Source organism: Euleptes europaea, chromosome 17 (assembly GCF_029931775.1).
Source record: "Euleptes europaea isolate rEulEur1 chromosome 17, rEulEur1.hap1, whole genome shotgun sequence".
Classification (NCBI taxonomy): domain Eukaryota; kingdom Metazoa; phylum Chordata; class Lepidosauria; order Squamata; family Sphaerodactylidae; genus Euleptes; species Euleptes europaea.
The window spans coordinates 47,419,837-47,441,819 of NC_079328.1; the positions used below are offsets into that span (position 1 = coordinate 47,419,837).

General features: G+C 49.6%; 1 protein-coding gene across 1 annotated transcript in view; it reads left to right on the plus strand.

The window, feature by feature from the left end:
- The window catches only part of LOC130488746 (dual specificity protein phosphatase 22-A-like), a 32,333-nt gene that overhangs the window by 780 nt on the left and 9,570 nt on the right, over positions 1 to 21,983 (plus strand). Inside the window, exons 2-5 of the mRNA XM_056862385.1 lie at positions 1,116 to 1,157; positions 7,601 to 7,634; positions 9,195 to 9,277; positions 20,122 to 20,171. Coding sequence (XP_056718363.1) covers positions 1,116 to 1,157; positions 7,601 to 7,634; positions 9,195 to 9,277; positions 20,122 to 20,171 — 209 coding nt within the window. The remainder of the gene's footprint in view (positions 1 to 1,115; positions 1,158 to 7,600; positions 7,635 to 9,194; positions 9,278 to 20,121; positions 20,172 to 21,983) is intronic.

Below are 21,983 nucleotides of genomic sequence, written 5' to 3' on the forward strand. Positions count from 1 at the left end.
AGCTTCCAGAAAAAGTCTGGAGCACAAGTGGTCTCAAAAGAACTGGGGGGGGGGGACCTGGGAAAATAAAGCCAAAATTAAAGCCACAAAAAAGTCATGCAGAAATCAGAAGATAAACCAAAGGACCAGAAATCAGAGGATAAAACCAAAAGGCCAGAACCAATTAAAGACCCATGTGGAAAACTCCCACTCTGACAGCCAGCCCGGAGTAGTGGTTAAGAGCAGTGGTTTGGAGCAGTGGACTCTGATCTGGAGAACCAGGTTGGATTCCCCACTCTTCCACATGAAGCCAGCTGGGTGACCTTGGGCTAGTCACAGCACTCTCAGCCCCACCTCCCTCACAGGGTGTCTGTTGGGAGGGGAAGGGAAGGTGATTGTAAGCCGGTTTGATTCTCCCTTAAGTGGTAGAGAACGCCAGCATATAAAAAACCAATTCTTCATTTGTCTAAATGCAGAGATGCTTTCTGGATCCTTTATGCACCAAGGGGCCAAAGCCCTTTTTTTGGTGAACCCCCATCAAGTCAAAACAGACAACCCTCCTTTGCCGTCTCTGCAGGCTGGAGCTGAAACCCCAAGCTGGAAATGAATGAAATTCTTTTGGCAGGAGACAGCAGGTTGCAGCAGAGAGGAGTATGTGCCTTTGCTGGACGCCTTGGAAACTGGCAGTCTCCCAGGGGTCTTGTTTGCTTGCTGGCGAGGTTGCCCAGACCCCGGAGCAAAGCGGGCCCTCGAGGCACAACATGGGGTTTGGATTACAGCCCCCCCATCTGAAAATAACCTGTCCCTGATAGCCCCTTCCCCAGTAGCTTAGTGCAATGTCGCCCCACTGCATTTTAAGGCTGAATCACTGCATTGCAACAGTGCATGTAGAACTTGGCATGACATGCTCGAGGATGACTCATGGAAGCAGAGATGGAAACGCGAAGGGAGGGCAACAACCACCCCTTTACCCTTCTACCCACCTACAAGGATCAGGAGGCGAGGGAGGGAGGATCGCCTGTCACAACTGGTGGGGTCAGATCCAGCAAATCTGAAAAAGAAACCTGAGCCACCCCCTCATGCCTCAACTTCCCATGACCCTTAATACACCAAACTTCTCTTCCTGTCCTTGGCAGTCTCCAAGACTCCCTTTAGCCACCGGAGATCCAGCAGAGCTGGTAAGTGGACCGATTTTATTAGCTCTCACCCAGGGCCGGTGCTACCATTAAGCGAACTAGGCGGTCGCCTAGGGCGCAGACCTCAGAGGGGAGCAGAATTGGCCCGAGGGGCACAGTTTTAAACAGATGAGTGTCTTGAAAAAACAATGCAACTGAAAATTTATATTTTTTTACTTTAAGACAAGTACCACAACAGTGCGATGGAGTATAATTAATTACACCGTCTTACGAAAAGTTTTGTGCTTTTATTTTTTCTACAAGACATCTGTTTTTGAAAATTGGTTAGTAATGGGGGTGGGGGGCACAAGTAGTTAGCCTTGCCTAGGGCGCAAAAATGACTGGCACCGGCCCTGCTCTCACCCCAGGGGCGTTTTCACACATGCTAAATTATGCACTTCAACGATCATTTGCAAGTGAATTTTGCTGTTTCACGCATTGAAAGTGGATTGAAAGCGCATTATTTGGCATGTGTGAAAGTGCAGCACCACTTCTCAGAGGGTGAACGTGCTTTCGGCTGACTCTTACGCACAAAGCGAGCCTCCATCCCAAATGTGATTTTCTGTTCTCTCTCTGTGTCGTTTTGCAAGTTACCAAGAGGAAGCCAAAGTGTGAGCTAGTGGTTTATGCGTCCGCGCACGTGTGCGCCACCACGAAAACCTGTCATGGGCTCCGGGATGAGTAAGGTACAGTCCTTGCAATTCCTTTAGGTTTCGCAAACGGGAGTAATGACTGACAGTGCAATCCTAAAGAGAGTTACTCCAGTCTAAGCCCGTTCATTTCAAAAGGTTTAGACTGGTGTAACTCTGCATAGGGTTGCACTGTGAGCGGGAGAGGCATGATAGAAGTACGGCACTAGTGGCTCACACTGTATGGCGGGACTTGAGCAGCCTGCCTTTGCAACATGGGGCCCTCGCATTTCCTGCTGGGAAACTGATGAGGCCAGAGATTGAGGTGTATGTTAAAGTGTTTTAAAATACTGGGTTTGAGAAAGTGGGGGGGGGGTCTCAGGTGGGGAAGACGCACCCACTCCTCCCACCCCAGCTTCATCCTTGCAGTAGAGCAATTGAGGTTAAATGAAATACCAACTGGAAGTAGTGAGCTAGATTAAAGAGCTGAAGTCGATTACCGCAAAGGCCCATTTGACAGACGCTGCTGCTTAAGATTCTTTTCTAGCCTTCTGCTGCTGTGAAGGAGAGCACAGGTGAAACCAACCGAGTGGCATTTCTACCTGCGCTTGTACGTAGGGTTGCCAACCTCCAGGTGCTAGCTGAAGATCTCCTGCTATTACAACTGATCTCCAGCCGATAGAGATCAGTTCACCTGGAGAAAATGACCGCTTTGGCAATTGGACTCTATGGCATTGAAATCCCTCTCCAAACCCCGCCCTCCTCAGGCTCCACCCCGAAAACCTCCCACCGGTAGCGAAGAGGGACCTGGCAACCCTACCTGTACGGGAGTTTCTGAACCGGCTGATGGCCACTGTGGTTGTAGTGGTTAGAGTGCTGGACTAGGATGTTGGGATGCCATCCTCCAGGCGGGGCCTGGAGATCTCCCGCTTTTACAATTGATCTTCAGACTACAGAGATCAGTTCCCCTGGAGAAAATGGATGCTTTGGAGGGTGGAGTCTATGGTCGCTGTCCTCCCCAGGCTCCATCCCAAAATCTCCAGGAGTTTCCCATCCAGGATCTGGCAATCCTACCCCACCCCCCACCGCCGGTGGCCAGGGGGGGCCTGGCCACGCTAGATCTGATACAACCAGGTTTGAATCCCCACTCTGCCAAGGAAGCTTGCTGGGTGACCCTTGAGCTGTCACGCCCTCTCGGCCTAACCTACCTCACAGGGTTGTTGTGAGAATAAAATGGAGGAGAGGAGAACAACGTAGGCTGCTTTGGGTTCCCGTTGGGGAAAGACGCAGGGGATTAATGGAATAAAAAAGTGCAATCCATGTTGGCGGGTGTGATTTCCATCTACAAGAGTTCACAAACTATGAGTTCTACTAGATGGTCCTAAGGTAGGGTTGCCAGGTCCCTCTTTGCCACTGGCAGGAGGTTTTGGGGCAGAGCCCAAAGAGGGCGGGGTTTGGGGAGGGGAGGGACTTCAATGCCATAGAGTCCAATGGCCAAAGCGGCCATTTTCTCCTGGGGAACTGATCTCTATCGGCTGGAGATCAGTTGTAATAGCAGGAGATCTCCAGCTAGTACCTGGAGATTGGCAACTCAATCCTAAGCAAGTTTTGCTCTTCCTGCCTGCAGCATATGCGGATCAAGAAACTCGCTTATGCTCAACGATTGTCAAAATAACCACTTTCCAAGCACTGGAAATGCTCTAAGTGCCAAATGTTATTATTAAAGAGAGTTCCAAGCACACAAAGGTGTAGCAACGCAACGCACACTGCTTGGTTTAGATTCAGTAGCAAAGATGGTTTTGAACAAGTTCTGAAATCAAAATCTGTCAATGTTTTCCTGGAAGAACAGCAGTTGGAAATCCCTCCCTGGAACTCCTGCTTCCTATAGTATCCTCAGCCCAGTTCACAGGCTCGGATTTATGTAGATCTCTCTGCCCTTTTCCCTATCTCACTACAATGCTGCGTATTTTCAGCAATGTTTTAGGGGTCCGCTTTTTTGTCAAGTACAGAAGTGTCGATTCATCACAGCCGCCGGCCATGCCGAGAGATCCATTGCGGCTTGTTTCTCCACACAACGAGGGCACTTGCAGCTCGACTGAATTAAAATTAGATCCAGTGACCCAGTTAGAAATGCCAGCTGAAGACTGAACCCGTATCACTGCTTCTGGAAATTATTCATGATGGATAGCCGTGTTAGTCTGTCTGTAGCAGTAGAAAAGAGCAAGAGTCCGGTGGCACCTTAAAGGCTAGCAAAATTTCTTGCAGGGTAGGAGCTTTTGTGACTCACAAAAGCTGATACCCTACCAGAAATTTTGTTTGTCTTTAAGGTGCTACCGGACTCTTGCTCTTTTCTACTTTTGAAATTATTGTGTGTGTTTTTTTCTTTCTTCCTCAGACTACAAGGTTTGGCTTCCTTGTCAAGGCTGGCTAGCCAGCTTTTATGATAATGTCACCAAATGTGTAGGGTTGCCAACCTCCAGGTACTAGCTGGAGATCTCCTGCTAATACAACTGATCTCCAGCCGATAGAGATCAGTTCACCTGGGGGAAATGGCCGCTTTGGCAATTGGACTCTATAGCATTGAAGTCCCTCCCCTCCCCAAACCCCACCCTTCTCAGGCTCCACTCCGAAAACCTCCCACCGGTGGTGAAGAGGGACCTGGCAACCCTACAAATGTGTGAATTTCACAATTTGGCTGTCTCCTTCTATCAGTGCCTTCCATCAATGGGTGAAGACTTTTTTTGTTTGTTTGTTCCAAATACCCCCCTGCAAATAACTATTACTGGCCTCCTTGGTTTGGGTTGTCATGTGTTTTTCTTGAATTATTTTATAAATTATTTTAAATGCTTTTAATGTTAAAAGTTTTTATCATGTTTTCATGTTGACCCCCCACCCCGCCCAATCAGGTGTAGTAACATTGCACGAAGGGAAAGTTATATCATGCACAAAAGTCTGAATCCTGATTTTTTTTTAAATCAATTTTTAGTCTTCATGGCTACAAATGTAATCTGAAAACATGTGGGAAATGCCGGGTTATAATCTCCAAAAACCAGAGAAAAGGGAACAGGCCCCCCAGTTGTCGATGGCTGTGAGTTTCCCAACCTTTTGCCTTTCCTCATGGCTACCAGAATCAGAATCTGCCAGCTCCAAGTTGGAAAACGTCTAGAGATTTGAAGGTGGAGCCAGGGGAGGAAAGGGACCTCAGTGGGGCACAAAGCCACAAGAGTCCACCCTCCAAAGCATCCATTTTCTCCAAGGAAACTGATCTCTGTAGTCTGGAGTTGAGCTATGATTCCAGGGGATCCCCAGGTCCCAGCTGGAGGCGGGCATCCCTGAAGAATAAAAAAAGCAAATTAAATAAAAGTTAAAAAAAAAAGAAATGCTTTAAACCTCTCTGGTTTTTCAGAACGTTTGGCAATTGGCAAGTAGTTTAAACATAAGCTTGCTCAGACTGCTTTACACATCTTGAGGTTCACATCAGTATTAACCATTGATTCATTGTTCCTTCTTTGCCCAAAAACTGAGTAGGAAATCTTGGTAGACCCGCCCCCCAATCAATCAATCAATAAATCAATAAATAAATAGCTAATTTTTATTGATTATCCTCCTTTGCCCTCTCCCCAAGGCCAGAATGGATGACCATTTTAATGATCCCTCAGGGCTTAGAAGTCACTTGTCCCCTAAAAATTAATAGGCATAGAAGTTTCCTTCTCGGAGGAGGGACTATCAACCAGGGCTGCTCCAATGTGAGATGTTGCCTTGCCTAACTTTTGTGTATCTGATGGGAAAACATGACCCATGATGGATAATCTCCGTTTTTCAGAAGCGGGAGGAAAGAATGAAAGGTGAGACTTGCTTGTTCCAAAACCGGCATGCGAGGGTTTAAAAATAACCCCCTGGGCGCAGCCTCGGAGCAGGGCCTTTGGGCTGTGTGGAGAAAGCTGTCACTACAGCAACGCATAACAGAGCCAGGGTGCCTCCGGGCCGCAGCCCTGGCTTATGATTTAAAGTCAAACCAGGTCTGTTTAAAAGGTCGCCACGGGAACAGCTTACGTTTTGACCGCATGTCCCTCGTCCGGTACATTCCCCGAACCGGGCGTTGGGTGGTGGGTCCAGGATTCCGTTTTTGCACCTCTGCAACCCAAATCCAGTTGCACCAAGTACTCTGGTGAAGCGAAGCACTTTTAAAATGAGGAGGTGGAGTAGTTGGCTTTTATATGCCGACTTTCTCTACCACTCAAGGAAGAATCAAACTGGCTTACAATCACCTTCCCTTCCCCTCCCCGCAACAGACACCCTGTGAGGTAGGTGGGGCTGAGAGAGCTCGAAGAGAACTGTGACTAGCCCAAGGTCACCCAGCTGGCTCCATGTGTTGGAGTGGGGAAACCAACCCTGTTCACCAGATTAGCCTCCGCCGCTCATGTGGAGGAGTGGAGAATCAAACCCGGTTCTCCATATTAGAGTCCACTGCTCCAAACCACCGCTCTTAACCACTGCACCACACTGGCTGTCAGTAAGGGTACTAAAAGAAATGGTACTGCCACGTTGAGGAAACAGAGGATTGTTCCATTTGCAGAGCAAGATTTCTGGGCATTGGGGTTTGTCTTTTGCCACGACACAATTTACCACCAGCCAGACATACCGTGACATCCCTCCAGTATATTGCTCATGTATCTGTTGACAGAAATTGCAGTAGCATCCTATGTGATTTTGCTTCCTCTCTTCTCTGGGTGGAAGAGGATTGATCTGTGCCCGGGAGTCACTCAGAGGGGGCTGTTCACAACCCACTGATCAATCTGTCACAAGCTACGTATGGTTGCCAACCTCCAGGCGGGGCCTGGAGATCTCCTGGAATGACAACTCATCCCCAGATGACAGCGATCAGCTCCTCTGGAGACAGGGTTGCCAACCTCCAAGTGGTGATTCAAACAATTCCTCGTGCTTAAAATGGAGTTGATGAACAAGAACAAGAACTGATGGTGTTCTGGATATATATAATTCTATTTTCAATAGACAATAACATAAATCACATATGTGCAAACTGCAAATATCAATATACAAGTACAAAGTCCCGAAAGTAGCAAGAACTTGAAACAAAAAAGCCAGGCGTTCCTGCTGCAGAGATGTTGCAAGAGAACTCCGGGAAACGGTATGATGGAAAACCCGATATTAGGGATATAATATTACCACGTCTTTAAGATTCATTTGGCTCAATTTGTGTTTCACTCCAGCGCCACAGTTTCCGGGTTTTCCATCATACCATTTCCCGGAGTTCTCTTGCAACATCGCCCGGCTTTTGTCGGGACTTTGTACTTGTATATTGATATTTGCAGTTTGCACATATGTGATTTATGCTATTGTCTATTGAAAATTGAATTATATATATTGAGAACGCCATCAGTGCTTGTTCTTGTTCATCAACCTCCAGGTGGTGGCTAGAGATGCCCTGCTATTACAACTGATCCCCAGGGGGCAGAGATCAGTTCACCTGGAGAAAATGGCCACTTTGGAAGGTGGACTCTATGGCATTATACCCCATTGAGGTCTCTCCCCTCCCCAAACCCTGCCCTCCTCAGGTTCCACCCCAAAAATCTCCAGGTATTTCCCAACCAGGAGTTGGCAACCCTACCTGGAGAAAATGGCTGCTTTGGAGAATGAATTCCAGGGCACTATACCTTGCTGAATTCACTACCCTCTCCAAACTATGCCTTCTCCAGGCTCTGCCACCAAATCTCCAGGAATTTCTCAACCCACAGGTGGCAACCCTACAAGCTACATCACTGGGAGTGCTAACTCTTCCTCTTGGCCTCTTTTCAGATTGTGGAAGGCCTGTACCTTGGAAACATCAGGGGTATGTGTTTTGAAGCTGCTTCTTCTCTTTCTCTCTTAGTATACCTTGACAACAAGTGCTCAGGTCCGATTAGGACACGCCTCGGTTTGAGCTAGGGTTGCCAACCTCCAGGTGGTGGCTGGAGATCTCCTGGGATTACAACTGATCTCCAGATGACAGAGAACAGTTCACCTGCAGAAAATGGCTGCTTTGGAAGGTGGATTCTATGGCATTATATCCCCTCAAAGTCCTTCCCCTTCCCAAACCCTACCCTCCTCAGGCTCCACCCCCAAAATCTCCAGGTATTTCCCAAACCAGACCTGGCAACCCTAGTTTGAGCACTTATTTCCCCATGAAGTTCAGTGGCCAACATTAGTTCAGTCACTGTCAGTTATCTTGCAGGGTTGTTGTGAAGATAAAATGGAGGAGGGGAAATCATGTGTGCCCTGTTGAGGATGGGTCTGGTAAAAACTAGGGTTACCAACTCTGGGTTGGGAAATTCCTGGAGGTTTATAGGGTGGAGCATGGGGAGGGCAGCACCACATTGGCCATAGAGGCTTCTCTCCAAGGCAGCCGTTTTCTCCAGGTAGGGTTGCCAACTCTAGGTTGGGAAAATCCTGGAGATTTAGGGATGGACCCTGGGGAGGGCAGGGTTTGGAGAGGGGAGGGACCTCAGTGGGATATAATTCTGTACTGCCCACCCTCCAAAGCAGCCATTTTCTCCAGGGGACCTGATCGCTGTCACCTGGAGATCAGTTGTAACCCTGGGAGATCTCCAGGCCCCACTTGGAGGTTGGCAACTCTAGGATGGTAGAAGTCCGGAGTCCTCCTGGTACATCCTGGGCTCAGGCAGAGGGCCCAATAGCAGGATGTAGCGTCACATTCACAGTACATGTTCCCATCTAAAGCAGCCATACAAAAATCCCAGCATGCAGAAACCTAAGGTGTCAGGGAGATGTCCTAGCCTTTTCTCTGATATGCTAATTTTCCAAGAGTGGGTAATTTTTAATGGGAAAACATTCCATCATACGGGATAACCTGGACCCAGGTTTGCTGCCTCTTAGTGAGACTATGCCAAAGTATTTAGATTTTTTTAAAAAAATTCAAGCCCAGTAGCACCTTAGAGGCGGTTACCGCACTTGTATTCCCAGCGATGTATTAAGAGTTTGAAGATGTTATAAAAAATACTGTTCGCACTTTCTATGTATTCCCAGCGATGTATTAAGAGTTTGAAAACGTTATAAAAAATACTGTTCGCACTTTGTTTGGCCCCTTTAGCTGTGTAGACGTCTTCCAACCATTTATAATCCGTGGTATCCAAAAACCCTTTTAAAGCGATATTTTTTACAACATTTTCAAACTCTTAATACGTCGCTGGGAATACAAAGTGCGGTAACCCCCAGTGACCAACAAGATTTTTAGGGTATAAGCTTTTGAGAGTCGAAAAAAGAGCTTTGAAAGTTTCTACCCTAAAAATCTGGTTGGTCTCTAAGTTGCTACTGGACTCGAATCTAGCTGCTCTACTGCAGACCAACACAGCGTCCGCTCTGCAACCAGATTTTTTTTTTGGTCTGCTTACAGATTCTGAAGACAAAGAGAACCTAGCAAAGCATGGGATCACACACATCCTGTCTGTTCATAACAATACCAAGCCTGGGCTGGAAGTGAGTATGGAAGGGAACTGGAATAACCGGGCATTAGCAGAAATACTATGCAAGCCTATGTCAAGTTGCTCCTGTCTATGCTAGCTTACATGGAATCGGAAGTAGGGTTGCAAGCCGGCCTGAAAAGCCTTGGCCTTTTACCTAAGAACAAGCAGAGCCAGTGCGGTGTAGAGGTTAAGAGTGTCGGACCCGTATCAGTGAGGCCTGGGTTTGAATCCCCACTCATGTCAAGGAACCCCACTGGGTGACCTTGGGCCAGGCATGCTCTCTCTGCCTAACCCACCTCACAGGGTTGTCGTGAAAATAAAATGGAGGAGAGGAGAACCATGTAAGCAGCTCTGGGTCCCCATCAGGAGCAGGGTACAAATGAATTAAAGGAATAATAAAACTTGATTTGCAGAACTCAGCAGGTGATGGAGATCCATGTAAGCCCAAACAGTGCTAGCAGACGGCTAAAGGTAGCAACTGGAAAACGGGTGTAGCATTTTGGGAAGTCGGGGACTAGCTACCAGTTCCCCACAGCCTGCCCCATTCGTTCAGGGTTAAGACGGGTTTGATGTTTGCCCACAAGGAGACCATAACACATCAAAGACACTGGAGGGCAGTATAACTCCAAAAAACGATGACTGCATTCAACTGAGACTTTTTTTGCTGGGGGTTTTGCCTTTCCCTGTCACTATGGTTTAGTGGACAGTGTTGGACTTTGACCGAAATGATCTGGGTTTGAAAACCCACTCAGCCGTCAAGCTCACGGGGTGAATTTGGACCACTGACTCTCTGTCTCAGTTCTAACCCAACTGATAAGATCATGGTGCTGATAAAACAGTAGGAGATCTCCTGCTAGTACCTGGAGGATGGCATCCCCAGATGGGAGGGACTTCAATGCCATAGAACCCAATTGTCAAAGCAGCCTTTTTCTCCAGGGGAACTGATCTCTATCGGCTGGAGATCAATTGTAATAGCGGGAGATCTCCAGCTAGTATCTGAAGGTTGGCAACCCTAGGTGATACCCCTTGTCAAGCCACTATTGTGATGCTTCCCGTGAACATATATATTTTTAAAGAACAAATGAAAACCAGTTCCTTGGTAAGAGATACTGAGTAATGTTGCAGAGGAAGAACAGGGGGGAAAAATCAAAGCCGGGAAGAACCGCCCCCCCCCCAAAGCCGCAGCTTTTTGGGCCACAACCCTGCTGGCTCGCTAGACAGATGTCGATTCCACACGGAGGTCTTACAACACGAGAGAGGGGAGCGGGGCTGGGGAGAGAAAAGGGGAACCGGAAACACATGGATGCATTGAGCAATGTGTCAATCAGAGAGCTGGCCCAAGAAAACTGCAAAGCCAAGCTGCTGTTCCCAGCCCCCGCGGACTGGGCAAAGGCGGCCTTGGGTCGAGAGTCCCATCTCTGGTGGAGGAGAGGAAGCTGGTAGCAGAACAGGCGTTCGTTCTGGTGGGAGGGCATTTGTGTAGTGCCCAGGAGCCGTGCATCTCTCGGCAAGGCAGAGGAGGAGGCTGGCAAGCGTGTGGCCCTTAACCTTTTGCAACACCTTTAAAAAAAAAAAGAGAAAGGGCACAAACATTTTATTCCTTTCACAACAGACACCTCCCTGATATAACTGTATTGCAATTAGGGTTGCCACTCTCCAGGTAGTAGCTGGAGATCTCCTGCTGTTACAGCTGATCTCCAGCCAATAGAGATCAGTTCCCCTGGAGAAAAAGGCCGCTTTGACAATTGGGTTCTATGGCATTGAAGTCCCTCCCCTCCCCAAACCCCGCCCTCTTCAGGCTCCGCCCCAAAAACCTCCCCTTGGTGGTGAAGAAGGACCTGGAATCCCTACTTTCAAATCTCTTTGGATAAAGTCCACATTGTCTAGTGATTAAATTGGTCTTAATATTTGCTTCCGCTGAGCCATTTAAGACTCTCCATCCTGCTCCAGGGCTTCTTCTGGTTCCCACAGGGGAAGGCAAGATAATTGCCCAGAGTCCCTGGGGTCCCACCTTGTGGGGCAGCGCCACTGACGATTAGGAATCACTTTGCCTCTAAGGTCTTTGCGGAGAACTCCATCTTTCACCAAGTTCTGAAGATAGGTGCAATCCCATCTTCTTTTTCAAATAGGGTTGCCAACCTCCAGGTACTAGCTGGAGATCTCCTGCCATTACAGCTGATCTCCAGCCGATAGAGATCAGTTCCCCTGGAGAAAATGGCCGCTTTGGCCATTGGACTCTATGGCATTGAAGTCCCTCCCCTCCCCAAACCCCGCCTTCTTCAGACTCCGCCCCAAAAACCTCCCCTCGGTGGCGAAGAGGGACTTGGCAACACTATCTTCGAAACTTAAGCTGATTTTTTTTAAAAATTCCACAGTCAAGGAAAGCTTAAAATGTCTTTCTATATTATCTGTTGATAATATATTATCAATATATTATATTCTATATTCTATTATACATTATCCTCCCTGAAAATCTCCCACCGGTGGCAAAGAGGGACCGGGCAACCCTACTCTCACCTCATTTTCTCAGTGAAAGTTCCCAGCTGTTTTAGTCCAACTGGTGAAAACAACCGGAGGTAAGTTTTCTCCTGCAGAGATTAGAGAGACAATTTTCAGAAGCAAAACAGCCCAAAGGCAAAATGTAAAATAGCCATCTCTCCCCAGGGTTTCCCTTTCAAGAGCATTCCCAGCAGGTAGCTTGTATAAAATCTGCAAAGTTATTTACAAGGATTATACAAGTACATGCAAGATGCAATTCTGCCCTTTGCGGCACTATGGACTTAACCCGTAAGAGATAACAAGCACGGTATCAACTGCTTGATGAGAGAGGATAAGAAAGAGAAACCAAAAGCGTGACCTTACCAAGGGTATTGACCCCCTTCTAACTCAGGGCAACCTCTGACTAAGGGGCATAACTGAACTCTGTGTAGAAGGTAGGGTTGCCAGTTCCGAGTTGGAGGTTTTTGGGGTGGAGTCTGAGGAGGATGGGGTTTGGGGAGGGGAGGGACTTCAATGCCATAGAGTCCAATTGCCAAAGGGGCCATTTTCTCCAGGTGAACTGATCTCTATCGGCTGGAGATCAGTTGTAATAGCAGGAGATCTCCAGCTACTACCTGGAGGCTGGCAATCCTAGTAGAAGGCACAGTGTAGGGTTGCCAGCCTCCAGGTGGGGCCTGGAGATCTCCCGGAATTACAACTGATCTGCAGACTACAGAGACCGGTTGCCCTGCAGAAAACGGCTGCTTGGGAGGGTAGAATATGTATAGGGTTGCCAGCCTCCAGGTATTAGCTGGAGATCTCCTGCTATTACAACTGATCTCCAGCTCACCTGGAGAAAATGGCCACTTTAGAAATTGGACTCTATGGCACTGAAGTCCCTCCCTTCCCCAGACCCTGCCCTCCTCAGGCTCTGCCCCAAAAACCTCCCACCGGTGGCAAAGAGGGATCTGGCAACCCTAAATCTGTGGCATTGTGCCCCACTGGGGTCCCTCCTTTCCCAAACCCCATGCTCTCCACACTCCACCTCCAAATCTCCAGGAATTTCCCAACCACCTGAGTTGGCAACACTAGGCAGAGCTAATTATTGATTCTTCCCCCCCACAAAAGCATAAATGATTTAAATTTTTCATAACTTAATTCCAAATCCCATCTTACTTTCCCTTTCTCTCTTCTGCTGATTTCAGTACAAATACATTCCTTCAGAATGGTGTCTGCCATTCAATGTCAGATCAATATGAATTAGGGTTGCCAACTGCCAGGTAGTAGCAGGAGATTTCCTGCTAATTCAACTGATCTCCAGCCGATAGAGATCAGATCACCTGGAGAAAAATGGCTGCTTTGGCCATTGGACTCTGTGGTATTGAAGTCCCTCCCCTCCCCAAACCCTGCCCTCCTCAGGCTCCGCCCCAAAAATCTCTCGCCGGTGGTAAAGAGGGACCTGGCAGCCCTAATATGAATGCTGCTCCTATTTATTCATTTAAAATATTTCAGTGCTGCTTCATCAGAGTCCTGTTCAAGGCAGCTTACCTAAAAACTATCAGACCAGAATCAACCAATTATATATATATATATATATATATATATATATATATATATATATATATATATATATATATATATATATATATATATATATGGTAAGACATGTGTAAAGTGCCATCAAGTCACAGCTAACCTATGGCGACCCCACAGGGTTTTCAAGGCAGGTGTTTTAGCAGAGGTGGTTTGCCGTTGCCTTCTTCTGCAATGTCTTCTTCGGTCATCTCCCATCCAAGTACTGACCCTGCTTAGTTCTCGAGATCTGATGAAATCAGGCTATACAATACCATTTCACATCTTGGTGAGATAAAGACGCTTAATTAAACGCATGGGCTCCAGGAAAGCCTCAAGGAGGAGTGAGTTCCAAAGATGAGGTACCGCCACTGAAAAGGCCCTGTCTCTAGTTGCCACCTGCCTCCGCTCTGAAGGCATGGCGAAGCAAACAGGTTTTGAGCAGCAGATAGCATGACAGGAAATGGTCCTTCTTCGGACTCACCCAATATCCAAGATTATAGCTCTCTTCTTGCCAACAAATGCGTCTACTCAAGCTTACTCCTTGTATGGTAGGGTTGCCAGTGTGAGGGTCTCTGTCTTTGTGTCTCTGCTTTCCATCACCTGCGGTGTTATCAGTGAACTCGTAAAAGCAGTTCACACCTTCTGGTCTCAGGCGCCAGGCCTGATGGCCCATGTATCTTCCCCCCCGCTGTTCTTCCTGCCAGTACTCCCTCAGGCCGGTGCGGCCTTGGAAGTGTGATAGCCGCACCAGACTTCCTGGGATCCGTCTGATGTTTTGTATTATGCCAAGCTTGTAACTTCCCATAACAATAAGTGTGAACCCCAGTGCCCCAGTGCCCTGGAGTCAATATATTCTGTAAACCCGTATAGCCCCTCACTTGCAACTTTCTACCTGTGCCTGTCTCATCTCCTGAAGGCTTCAATAAATCTATTGTTTCTGTATCAACGTCTGAGCAACTGATTTGGAGAAGCAAACTCAGAGAGGGGGATCTCTCACATTAAGTTGCAAGTCCTTGCCTCTCGGACTGCAGCTGTACCGTTTTGGACAGAATGTCAGCCGACGAGGACACCACCCCTAACCCCGATGTCCCAACGGAACCGGACGAGCCGGAGAAGCCGGACCCTAAGGAGGAGGGCGCCAAGCCAAAGAAACCGCAGGGTCGCATACCCGACCAAGATCGGGACGGACGTCCCCGGGGGCTTACTTATTGGCTGGACTCTCCCAAGGGTTGGTCGCTCTCACGGACTGCGGCGAAGGACCGCCGGTTGGCCTTCCCCAGCACGGGGCTCGAAGGGGACCCGGCCCGCAAAGAGGCCCTCATGGAGGAAGAACGGAAGCAGTGGCAGGAAGACCGCCGGGCTATGCAGGAGCAGATGGAGACCATGCAACGCGTAATGGGTGAGATGGCCACGACCCTAGATGCGCTGAAGTTGCAACCTCCAGCCGGTGCTCCCCCAGACGGGGCGCCGGTAGTTCCGCCCGCAACCCCTGCCCCCCCGGCCCGTCGGGACCTGAAAGTCACGTATGACGGGTCGGGAGACCAGTTGACCTTTTTTATGGTCCAAGTGGACATTTTTATGCGGGAACAAGGTCGAACCTTCGTTTCTGAGGAGTCCCGGGTGCAGTACGTGGCTTCCTTACTGCAAGGGGAGGCGGCTGCCTGGATGGTGTTGCAGTATGAACTCCGCTCGCCGGTGCTGCGAACCCTGGACGAGTTCATGGTAGCACTCCGAAACCGTTTTGAGGACCCGACTCTGGGTGAGCGGGCTAAAGCCTCCCTGATGCAACTGCGCCAAGGGACTAAGTCGGTGGCGCAGTATGCAAGTGAGTTCCAGTCACTGGCTAGCCGAATTCTGGACTGGAGTGAAGCTACCTTGGTACAATGTTTCAGGGAGGGTCTCAACCCAGACCTCCAACATTGGGCCTTCATGCAAGGGAACCCCCCGGATGTGGAAGGTTGGGTTCGCCATGCTGCTGACATCGAGAATCGCAAACAACTCCTGAACTTGTCCAAGCAACGGCTTGGGCGAGACCCCAGGCCCCGAGGTGACCGTGGCCGGGAACTCCGGCAAGGGGGTGGCGGGGGTCTCTCGGCCGCGGAACGCCGCAAGCGGTTCGAGGCCGGCGTCTGCCTGATCTGCGGGGGAAAGGGTCACTTTGCATCGCAATGCCCCTCTCGCTCAGGCCGTCCGACCCCCCCCCGCCAAACCCAGGCCGAGCCGACGAAACCGGCCGCCGACAGCCAGCCTCGCCGCAGAAGTGGACCACTGAGCCGGCGCTCCGGCGCACCCTCCGCTCTCCACGCGCGCCCCCAGGATGGGGCATCCGACTCTACGGTCCCATCGGGGTCCCGGATTACAAATACCGTCTTTGATTCGGACGGCTCCCCGGAAGCCACCACCCCGTCCCCCTCTTCCAGCGAGGAGGAAGAGTGGGAACAGCCGGCAAAAAACGCCGTCGGTCTGCTGTAGAGGGGGCTCCGCAGCAGACCGTCCCTATCGTTGTGCAAGGAGCTCCACCGATGGTAAGCGCCCAAGAGGACAATGTATTTGTGCGTGTTCATCTGTCCCTACCCAAAGGGGGTCCCCCGTTAGAGGTCCCCGCGTTGGTCGACTCGGGGTGTGCCCGCACCATGATAAATGAGGAAACTGCCAAGAAGTTGGGTGTTCGGCGCAAGCGGCTTCCGGGACCCCTCCGTTTTTCCCAAATGGACGGGAGTGACTTTAAACGGGGCCCTGTGACCCACAGAACTGCAGCCGTGATTATGTCCGTGGGGGAACATTGGGAATGGTTGTATTTCACCATCGCCCCTATTGTAACCCCTGTGGTGTTAGGGATGAACTGGTTAAGGGGACACAATCCCTCCATTGATTGGGTTAAACGGGTGCTTTCCTTCCCCGAAAACCCCTGTGGGTTGCATGACAAGGAACGGGTACTCAGAACTCCAGCCGCCGCACTGGTAGGGTCCCCCGCCCCAGTCTCTCCTCAATTACCCTCTGAGTACTCGCAGTTTACTGATGTTTTCGATGTTAGAGAGTGCGACGAACTGCCTCCCCACAGAGAAACGGACTGTGCCATCGAGATTGTAGGGGAAGGCAAACTGTCTAAGGGAAAGGTTTACCCCATGAGCCCTAGTGAAAAGACTGTATTGCGTGACTATCTGGATGTCAATCTGGCGAGGGGTTTCATACGCCCCTCCAAGGCTCCTTATTCAGCCCCAGCTTTCTTTGTAAAGAAAAAGACGGGAGATTTAAGACTGTGTATTGACTTTCGCAGACTGAACGCAGTCACCCAGTCTAATGCTTACCCCCTCCCTCTTATTCCTGACCTTCTAGCACAATTAAAGGAGGGCCGAATCTTCACCAAACTGGACTTAGTAGAAGCCTACCACCGCATTCGCATCAAAGAGGGAGACGAACCCAAAACGGCCTTTTCCAGTTGTTTTGGGATGTTTGAATACCTGGTCATGCCGTTCGGACTTTCGGGGGCTCCGAGTGTCTTTATGCAATTAATTAATGAAGTTTTGCATGATTTACTGTTTCGGGGGGTGGTGGTATTTCTCGATGACATCCTTATTTACTCTGAAACCATGGAAGAACATGTGCGCCTAGTGCGAGAAGTGCTCCAGCGGCTGCGGGAGCACAAACTGTATGCTAAGGTGTCCAAGTGTGAATTCCACCAACCTTCTATTACATTTCTGGGGTATGTGATTTCCCACCAAGGGTTGGAAATGGACCCCGCCAAGGTCCAGGCGGTGCGGGACTGGGAAACCCCCACTACCCGTCGCCAACTTCAACAGTTTTTGGGGTTTGCCAACTTTTACCGGAACTTCATTCCCAACTTTGCCCAAGTTGCGCTTCCCCTCACTGCCCTGTTGCGTACCAAGGACAAGGGGGCTAGCGCCGTGCTTCCCTCAGCTCGTCTGCAATGGTCCCCCCAGTGCCAGCAAGCTTTTGAACGTTTAAAGCTACTTTTTTCATCGGAACCCGTTTTGGCTCACCCGGATTGCACCAAGCCCTTCGTGGTGCAGGTGGATGCCTCGGATGTAGCCATGGGCGGGGCCCTATTGCAGAGGGATGAGGGGGGACGGTTGAGGCCATGCGCCTACTTCTCCAAGAAGTTTTCCCAGTCCGAAATCAACTGGGCTATTTGGGAGAAGGAGGCAGCAGCGGTCAAACATGCCCTTACCATATGGAGACACTTCTTAGAGGGGGCCGAACAGCCGTTTGAAGTGTGCACCGATCACAAGAATCTCGAGGCTCTCAAGGGAGCTAGAAAACTCAATGCCAAACAAATTCGGTGGGCCCAATTTTTTGCAAAATTCCGGTTCACTCTCAAACATGTCCCTGGCAAAGAAAATGCCCTAGCCGACGCTTTGTCACGACTTCCCCAGTATCGCAACGATTTCGATCGCCCCGTCGACTCCCTGTTCACTCCCGAACAGCGAGGGGAAGTCCCTAGCTTGGCCGTCACCACCCGATCCCAAGCCCGCCAACCAGAGACCCCCCCTACGCTCAAAGGTATCCCGGAAGCCTTCCAACAGCGACTCCGGGACGCCTCCTTACAGGAGGAGGAGCACCATCTCCTCCCCACTGGCTTGGAACGAACCAACACTTGGTGGGTGCAAGGGGGGAAACTATATGTCCCATCACCCCTTCGCAAAGAAGTATTGGGACTTGTACATGGGGCCAGGCTAGCGGGTCATTTTGGTTTCATAAAAACGCTTCACCTGGTTCGAAGGCAATTCTGGTGGCCCGGTATGAGATCCGATGTAGAGTTGTATGTGCGCAGCTGCCCCACCTGCGCCACAGCCAAGAAACGGATGGGAAAACCCCCAGGGCTTCTCAAACCGCTTGAGAACCCCTCCCGTCCCTGGGAAATCATCGCCATGGATTTTATCACCGACCTACCTCCTAGTCGGGGAAAAACGGTTCTTTGGGTTATCACAGACCTCTTTTCCAAACAGGTTCATTTCATTCCATGTGCAGGTCTTCCTTCAGCCCAGGGCTTAGCTAAACTGTTCATCACACACGTCCTCAGACTACACTCGATCCCGAGGAAGGTCCTCTCCGACCGGGGGGTCCAGTTTGTTGCCAAATTCTGGCGGGCCTTCCTAAAGTTAATGGGAGTGGAGGAACAGGGCCTTTCTTCCGCCTATCACCCCCAAACGGATGGTCAAACGGAACGAGTAAATGCGGTGGTAGAATGTTATTTGCGTTGCTATGTAAATTTCCACCAGGACGACTGGGTCGACCTGCTGCCATTTGCCGAATATGCGTACAACAATGCGCCTCATTCCTCTACCGGCTTTAGTCCCTTCCAAGTTATATACGGGACGGATTTTGGCCCTTTCGGTTCTGCCCCCGTCTCGCCAGAGCTCCAGTCTACCCCTGATCTTCAGGAGTGGATTCAGGTGGTTAAATCCACCTGGCCATGGTTGCTCAAAAATCTGGAAAGGGCAAAAAGCAAGTACAAGGAACAGGCAGACAAACACCGGTCTCCGGGATGGGAACTCAAGGTGGGGGAGCAAGTCTATCTGTCCACCAAAAACCTCCGCTCTCTTCGCCCCTGCAAAAAACTGAGCGACCGTTATGTAGGACCTTTCCCCATTACCAGAGTAATCAACGAGGTTACCGTGGAACTGAATCTCCCAAAAACTCTCAAGGGAGTTCATCCAGTCTTCCATATAAGCCTCCTCAAACCTTATGTAGCAGCTCCCCAGTTCCACCCCCCTCCCGCTCATGAGATTCCTACCGTGGTGGGAGGGGATACCCATTTGGAAATATCCAAGGTTTTAGATTCCAAATGGAAGAAAGGGAAACTGTTTTACTTTGTTCGCTGGAAAAACCTTGGCTCCGCTCATGACGAATGGGTGGCCGCACCCCACATGGCAGCTCCTCGCTTGGTCCGAGAATTCCACCTCGCTTATCCCGATAAGCCTCGCCCTCTCGAGGACCCCGGAGGGGGGCCTTAAGGGGGGCAGAATGTGAGGGTCTCTGTCTTTGTGTCTCTGCTTTCCATCACCTGCGGTGTTATCAGTGAACTCGTAAAAGCAGTTCACACCTTCTGGTCTCAGGCGCCAGGCCTGATGGCCCATGTATCTTCCCCCCCGCTGTTCTTCCTGCCAGTACTCCCTCAGGCCGGTGCGGCCTTGGAAGTGTGATAGCCGCACCAGACTTCCTGGGATCCGTCTGATGTTTTGTATTATGCCAAGCTTGTAACTTCCCATAACAATAAGTGTGAACCCCAGTGCCCCAGTGCCCTGGAGTCAATATATTCTGTAAACCCGTATAGCCCCTCACTTGCAACTTTCTACCTGTGCCTGTCTCATCTCCTGAAGGCTTCAATAAATCTATTGTTTCTGTATCAACGTCTGAGCAACTGATTTGGAGAAGCAAACTCAGAGAGGGGGATCTCTCACAGCCAGGGCCCTCTTTGCCACTGACGGGAGATTTCTGAGGCAAAGCCTGAGGAGAGCGGGGTTTGGGGAGGGAAGGGAAGGGAAGGGGCTTCAATGCCATAGAGTCCAATTGCCAAAGCGGCCGTTTTCTCTAGGTGAAATGATCTCTATCAGCTGGAGATCAGTTGTATTAGCAGGAGATCTCCAGCTACAACCTGGAGGTTGGTAACCCTTGGTGAGAGGAAAAGGTGGAGGCGCCCCCCTTTTCTGGCTTGTAGCATCTCTACTGGCCACATTGCATAACTTAATGAGAGTCATTTAAAAGATTTGGGGAGTGAATAGATAGTAAATGCTGATTTTGATACCACTGAAAACATCTCAAAGTTTGTCTTTCTCACTGCAGGACATGACCTATCTCTGCATATCTGCTTCAGACTCCTCTAATCAAAACCTGTAAGTCCTTTCTCGTTTTGTTTTTTTAGCTTGTGCACTCAACATACCTAGGGTTGCCGGCTCTGAGTTGGGAAATACCTGGAGATTTTGGGGGTGGAGCCTAAGGAGGGCAGGGTTTGGGAAGGGGAGGGACTTCAATGGGGTATAATGCCACAGAGTCCACCCTGAAAAGCGGCCATTTTCTCCAGGTGAACTGACCTCTGTCGGCCGAAGATCAGTTGTAATTGCAGGAGATTTCCAGCCACCACCTGGAGGTTGGCAACCCTAAACATACCTTACATCTTTCTTTGGGGGAATGTTGAGGTTTTCCTCATCTGTTCGTCACAGAGATGTGTTCAGGTTGCCTCCACTCCTTATAAAATACGCCAGGCTTTAAAATTAATGCTGTGCATAATATTGTGCACAATCCCCTTCTATGGCACACAAAGAGGCACTCACTCAAAACTGAAGTCCCCTCTGGGGCAGTGTAAGGTGCTGGCTTCAGAAGAGGAAATCCTATGAATGTGGGGAAATGCTTGGGTGTGCACAGCGGGACTTTTGGCATCTGACCTCAATATATGTTTACTTTATTGATTTATTTAGAGATCTTTAATTTGATTAGTACTATTAACTCATGGGTTTCTCATTCTGTCTTGAGCACAATGCAACTATTTGCTGTCAGAAACAAATTAAAGGGGTAGTTACCCTTTCTCATTCTGACTTACCTCACAGGTTTGTGAGGATAAAGTGGATGAAAGCCACCCTGAGCTCCTTAGGAAAGATAGGATAAAAATGTGTGTGTGTGAGAGAGAGAGAGACAGACAGAAAGAGAGAGAGGAGAACTGTACTGTACTGTCCCATTCAAAGCCACATATCTGGAACGAGTGGGTTGAATGAAAAAAAGTGTCCTTCATCTAATAGGGGATTGCTCTGAAGTCTCATGGGGGAACAGTTTGGATATTGCCGTGTGTAGAGTTTCTTGGGATTTTAAGGGGCAGAATCATGAGATTTATCCTGTCTGCATGCCTGCTTCTGTAACCCCCATACTTAGTCAGCCTGCACATTTGAACAAACAAAACCACACAATTGCAAAGAAACCAGCCATCAGTCACTATTTAAAGAGGGGTGGAGGGGAGGGGGGCAGCCACCAGTTTCAGCAACAGTTCCCCCCTTTTCATCCTCCTAAACGAGCTTGGAGAGTAGGGTTGCCAACCTCCAGGTACTAGCTGGAAATCTCCTGCTATTACAACTGATCTCCAACCAATGGACATCAGTTCCCCTGGAGAAAATGGCCTCTTTGGCCGTTGGACTCTATGGCATTGAAGACCCTCCCCAAACCCCACCCTCAGGCTCTGTTCAAAAACCTCCCACCAGTGGCAAAGAGTCACCTGGCAACCCTATTGGAGAGTCTCTGACTCACCGTGGCCTTTTAGCTTTGGGGTCACCTGCCAAGTTGTGTCGCTCTTCCCACACATTTTCCCTGTGTTTTCTGAATGCTGCCAGAAAACGCGGGGAAAACGCGCGGGGAGAGCAAGGCGACTCCTGAAGGTCAGGGAAATCATGCTTAATCCCAACAAAGCCCCGAAGCAGTCCAGCAGTGATCACAAAGCTAACTACCGCTAACAACCCATGCATCAAAGGCCACAAGTTCTCCAGCATTTCAGGCCCCAAAAGGTTTTTCCCAACCCTCCAAGACTTTAGAAGTGGGGCTGCAGCCCTTCCCCCAAAAGAACATTCCTACTGAGCAGAATGTGCAGAAGCTTCAAGGGGCGGGGGAAGCCCTTTTTCAGCAAGGCTGGCATGTTTCTCCCCCCCCCCCTTCATTTTCATTCC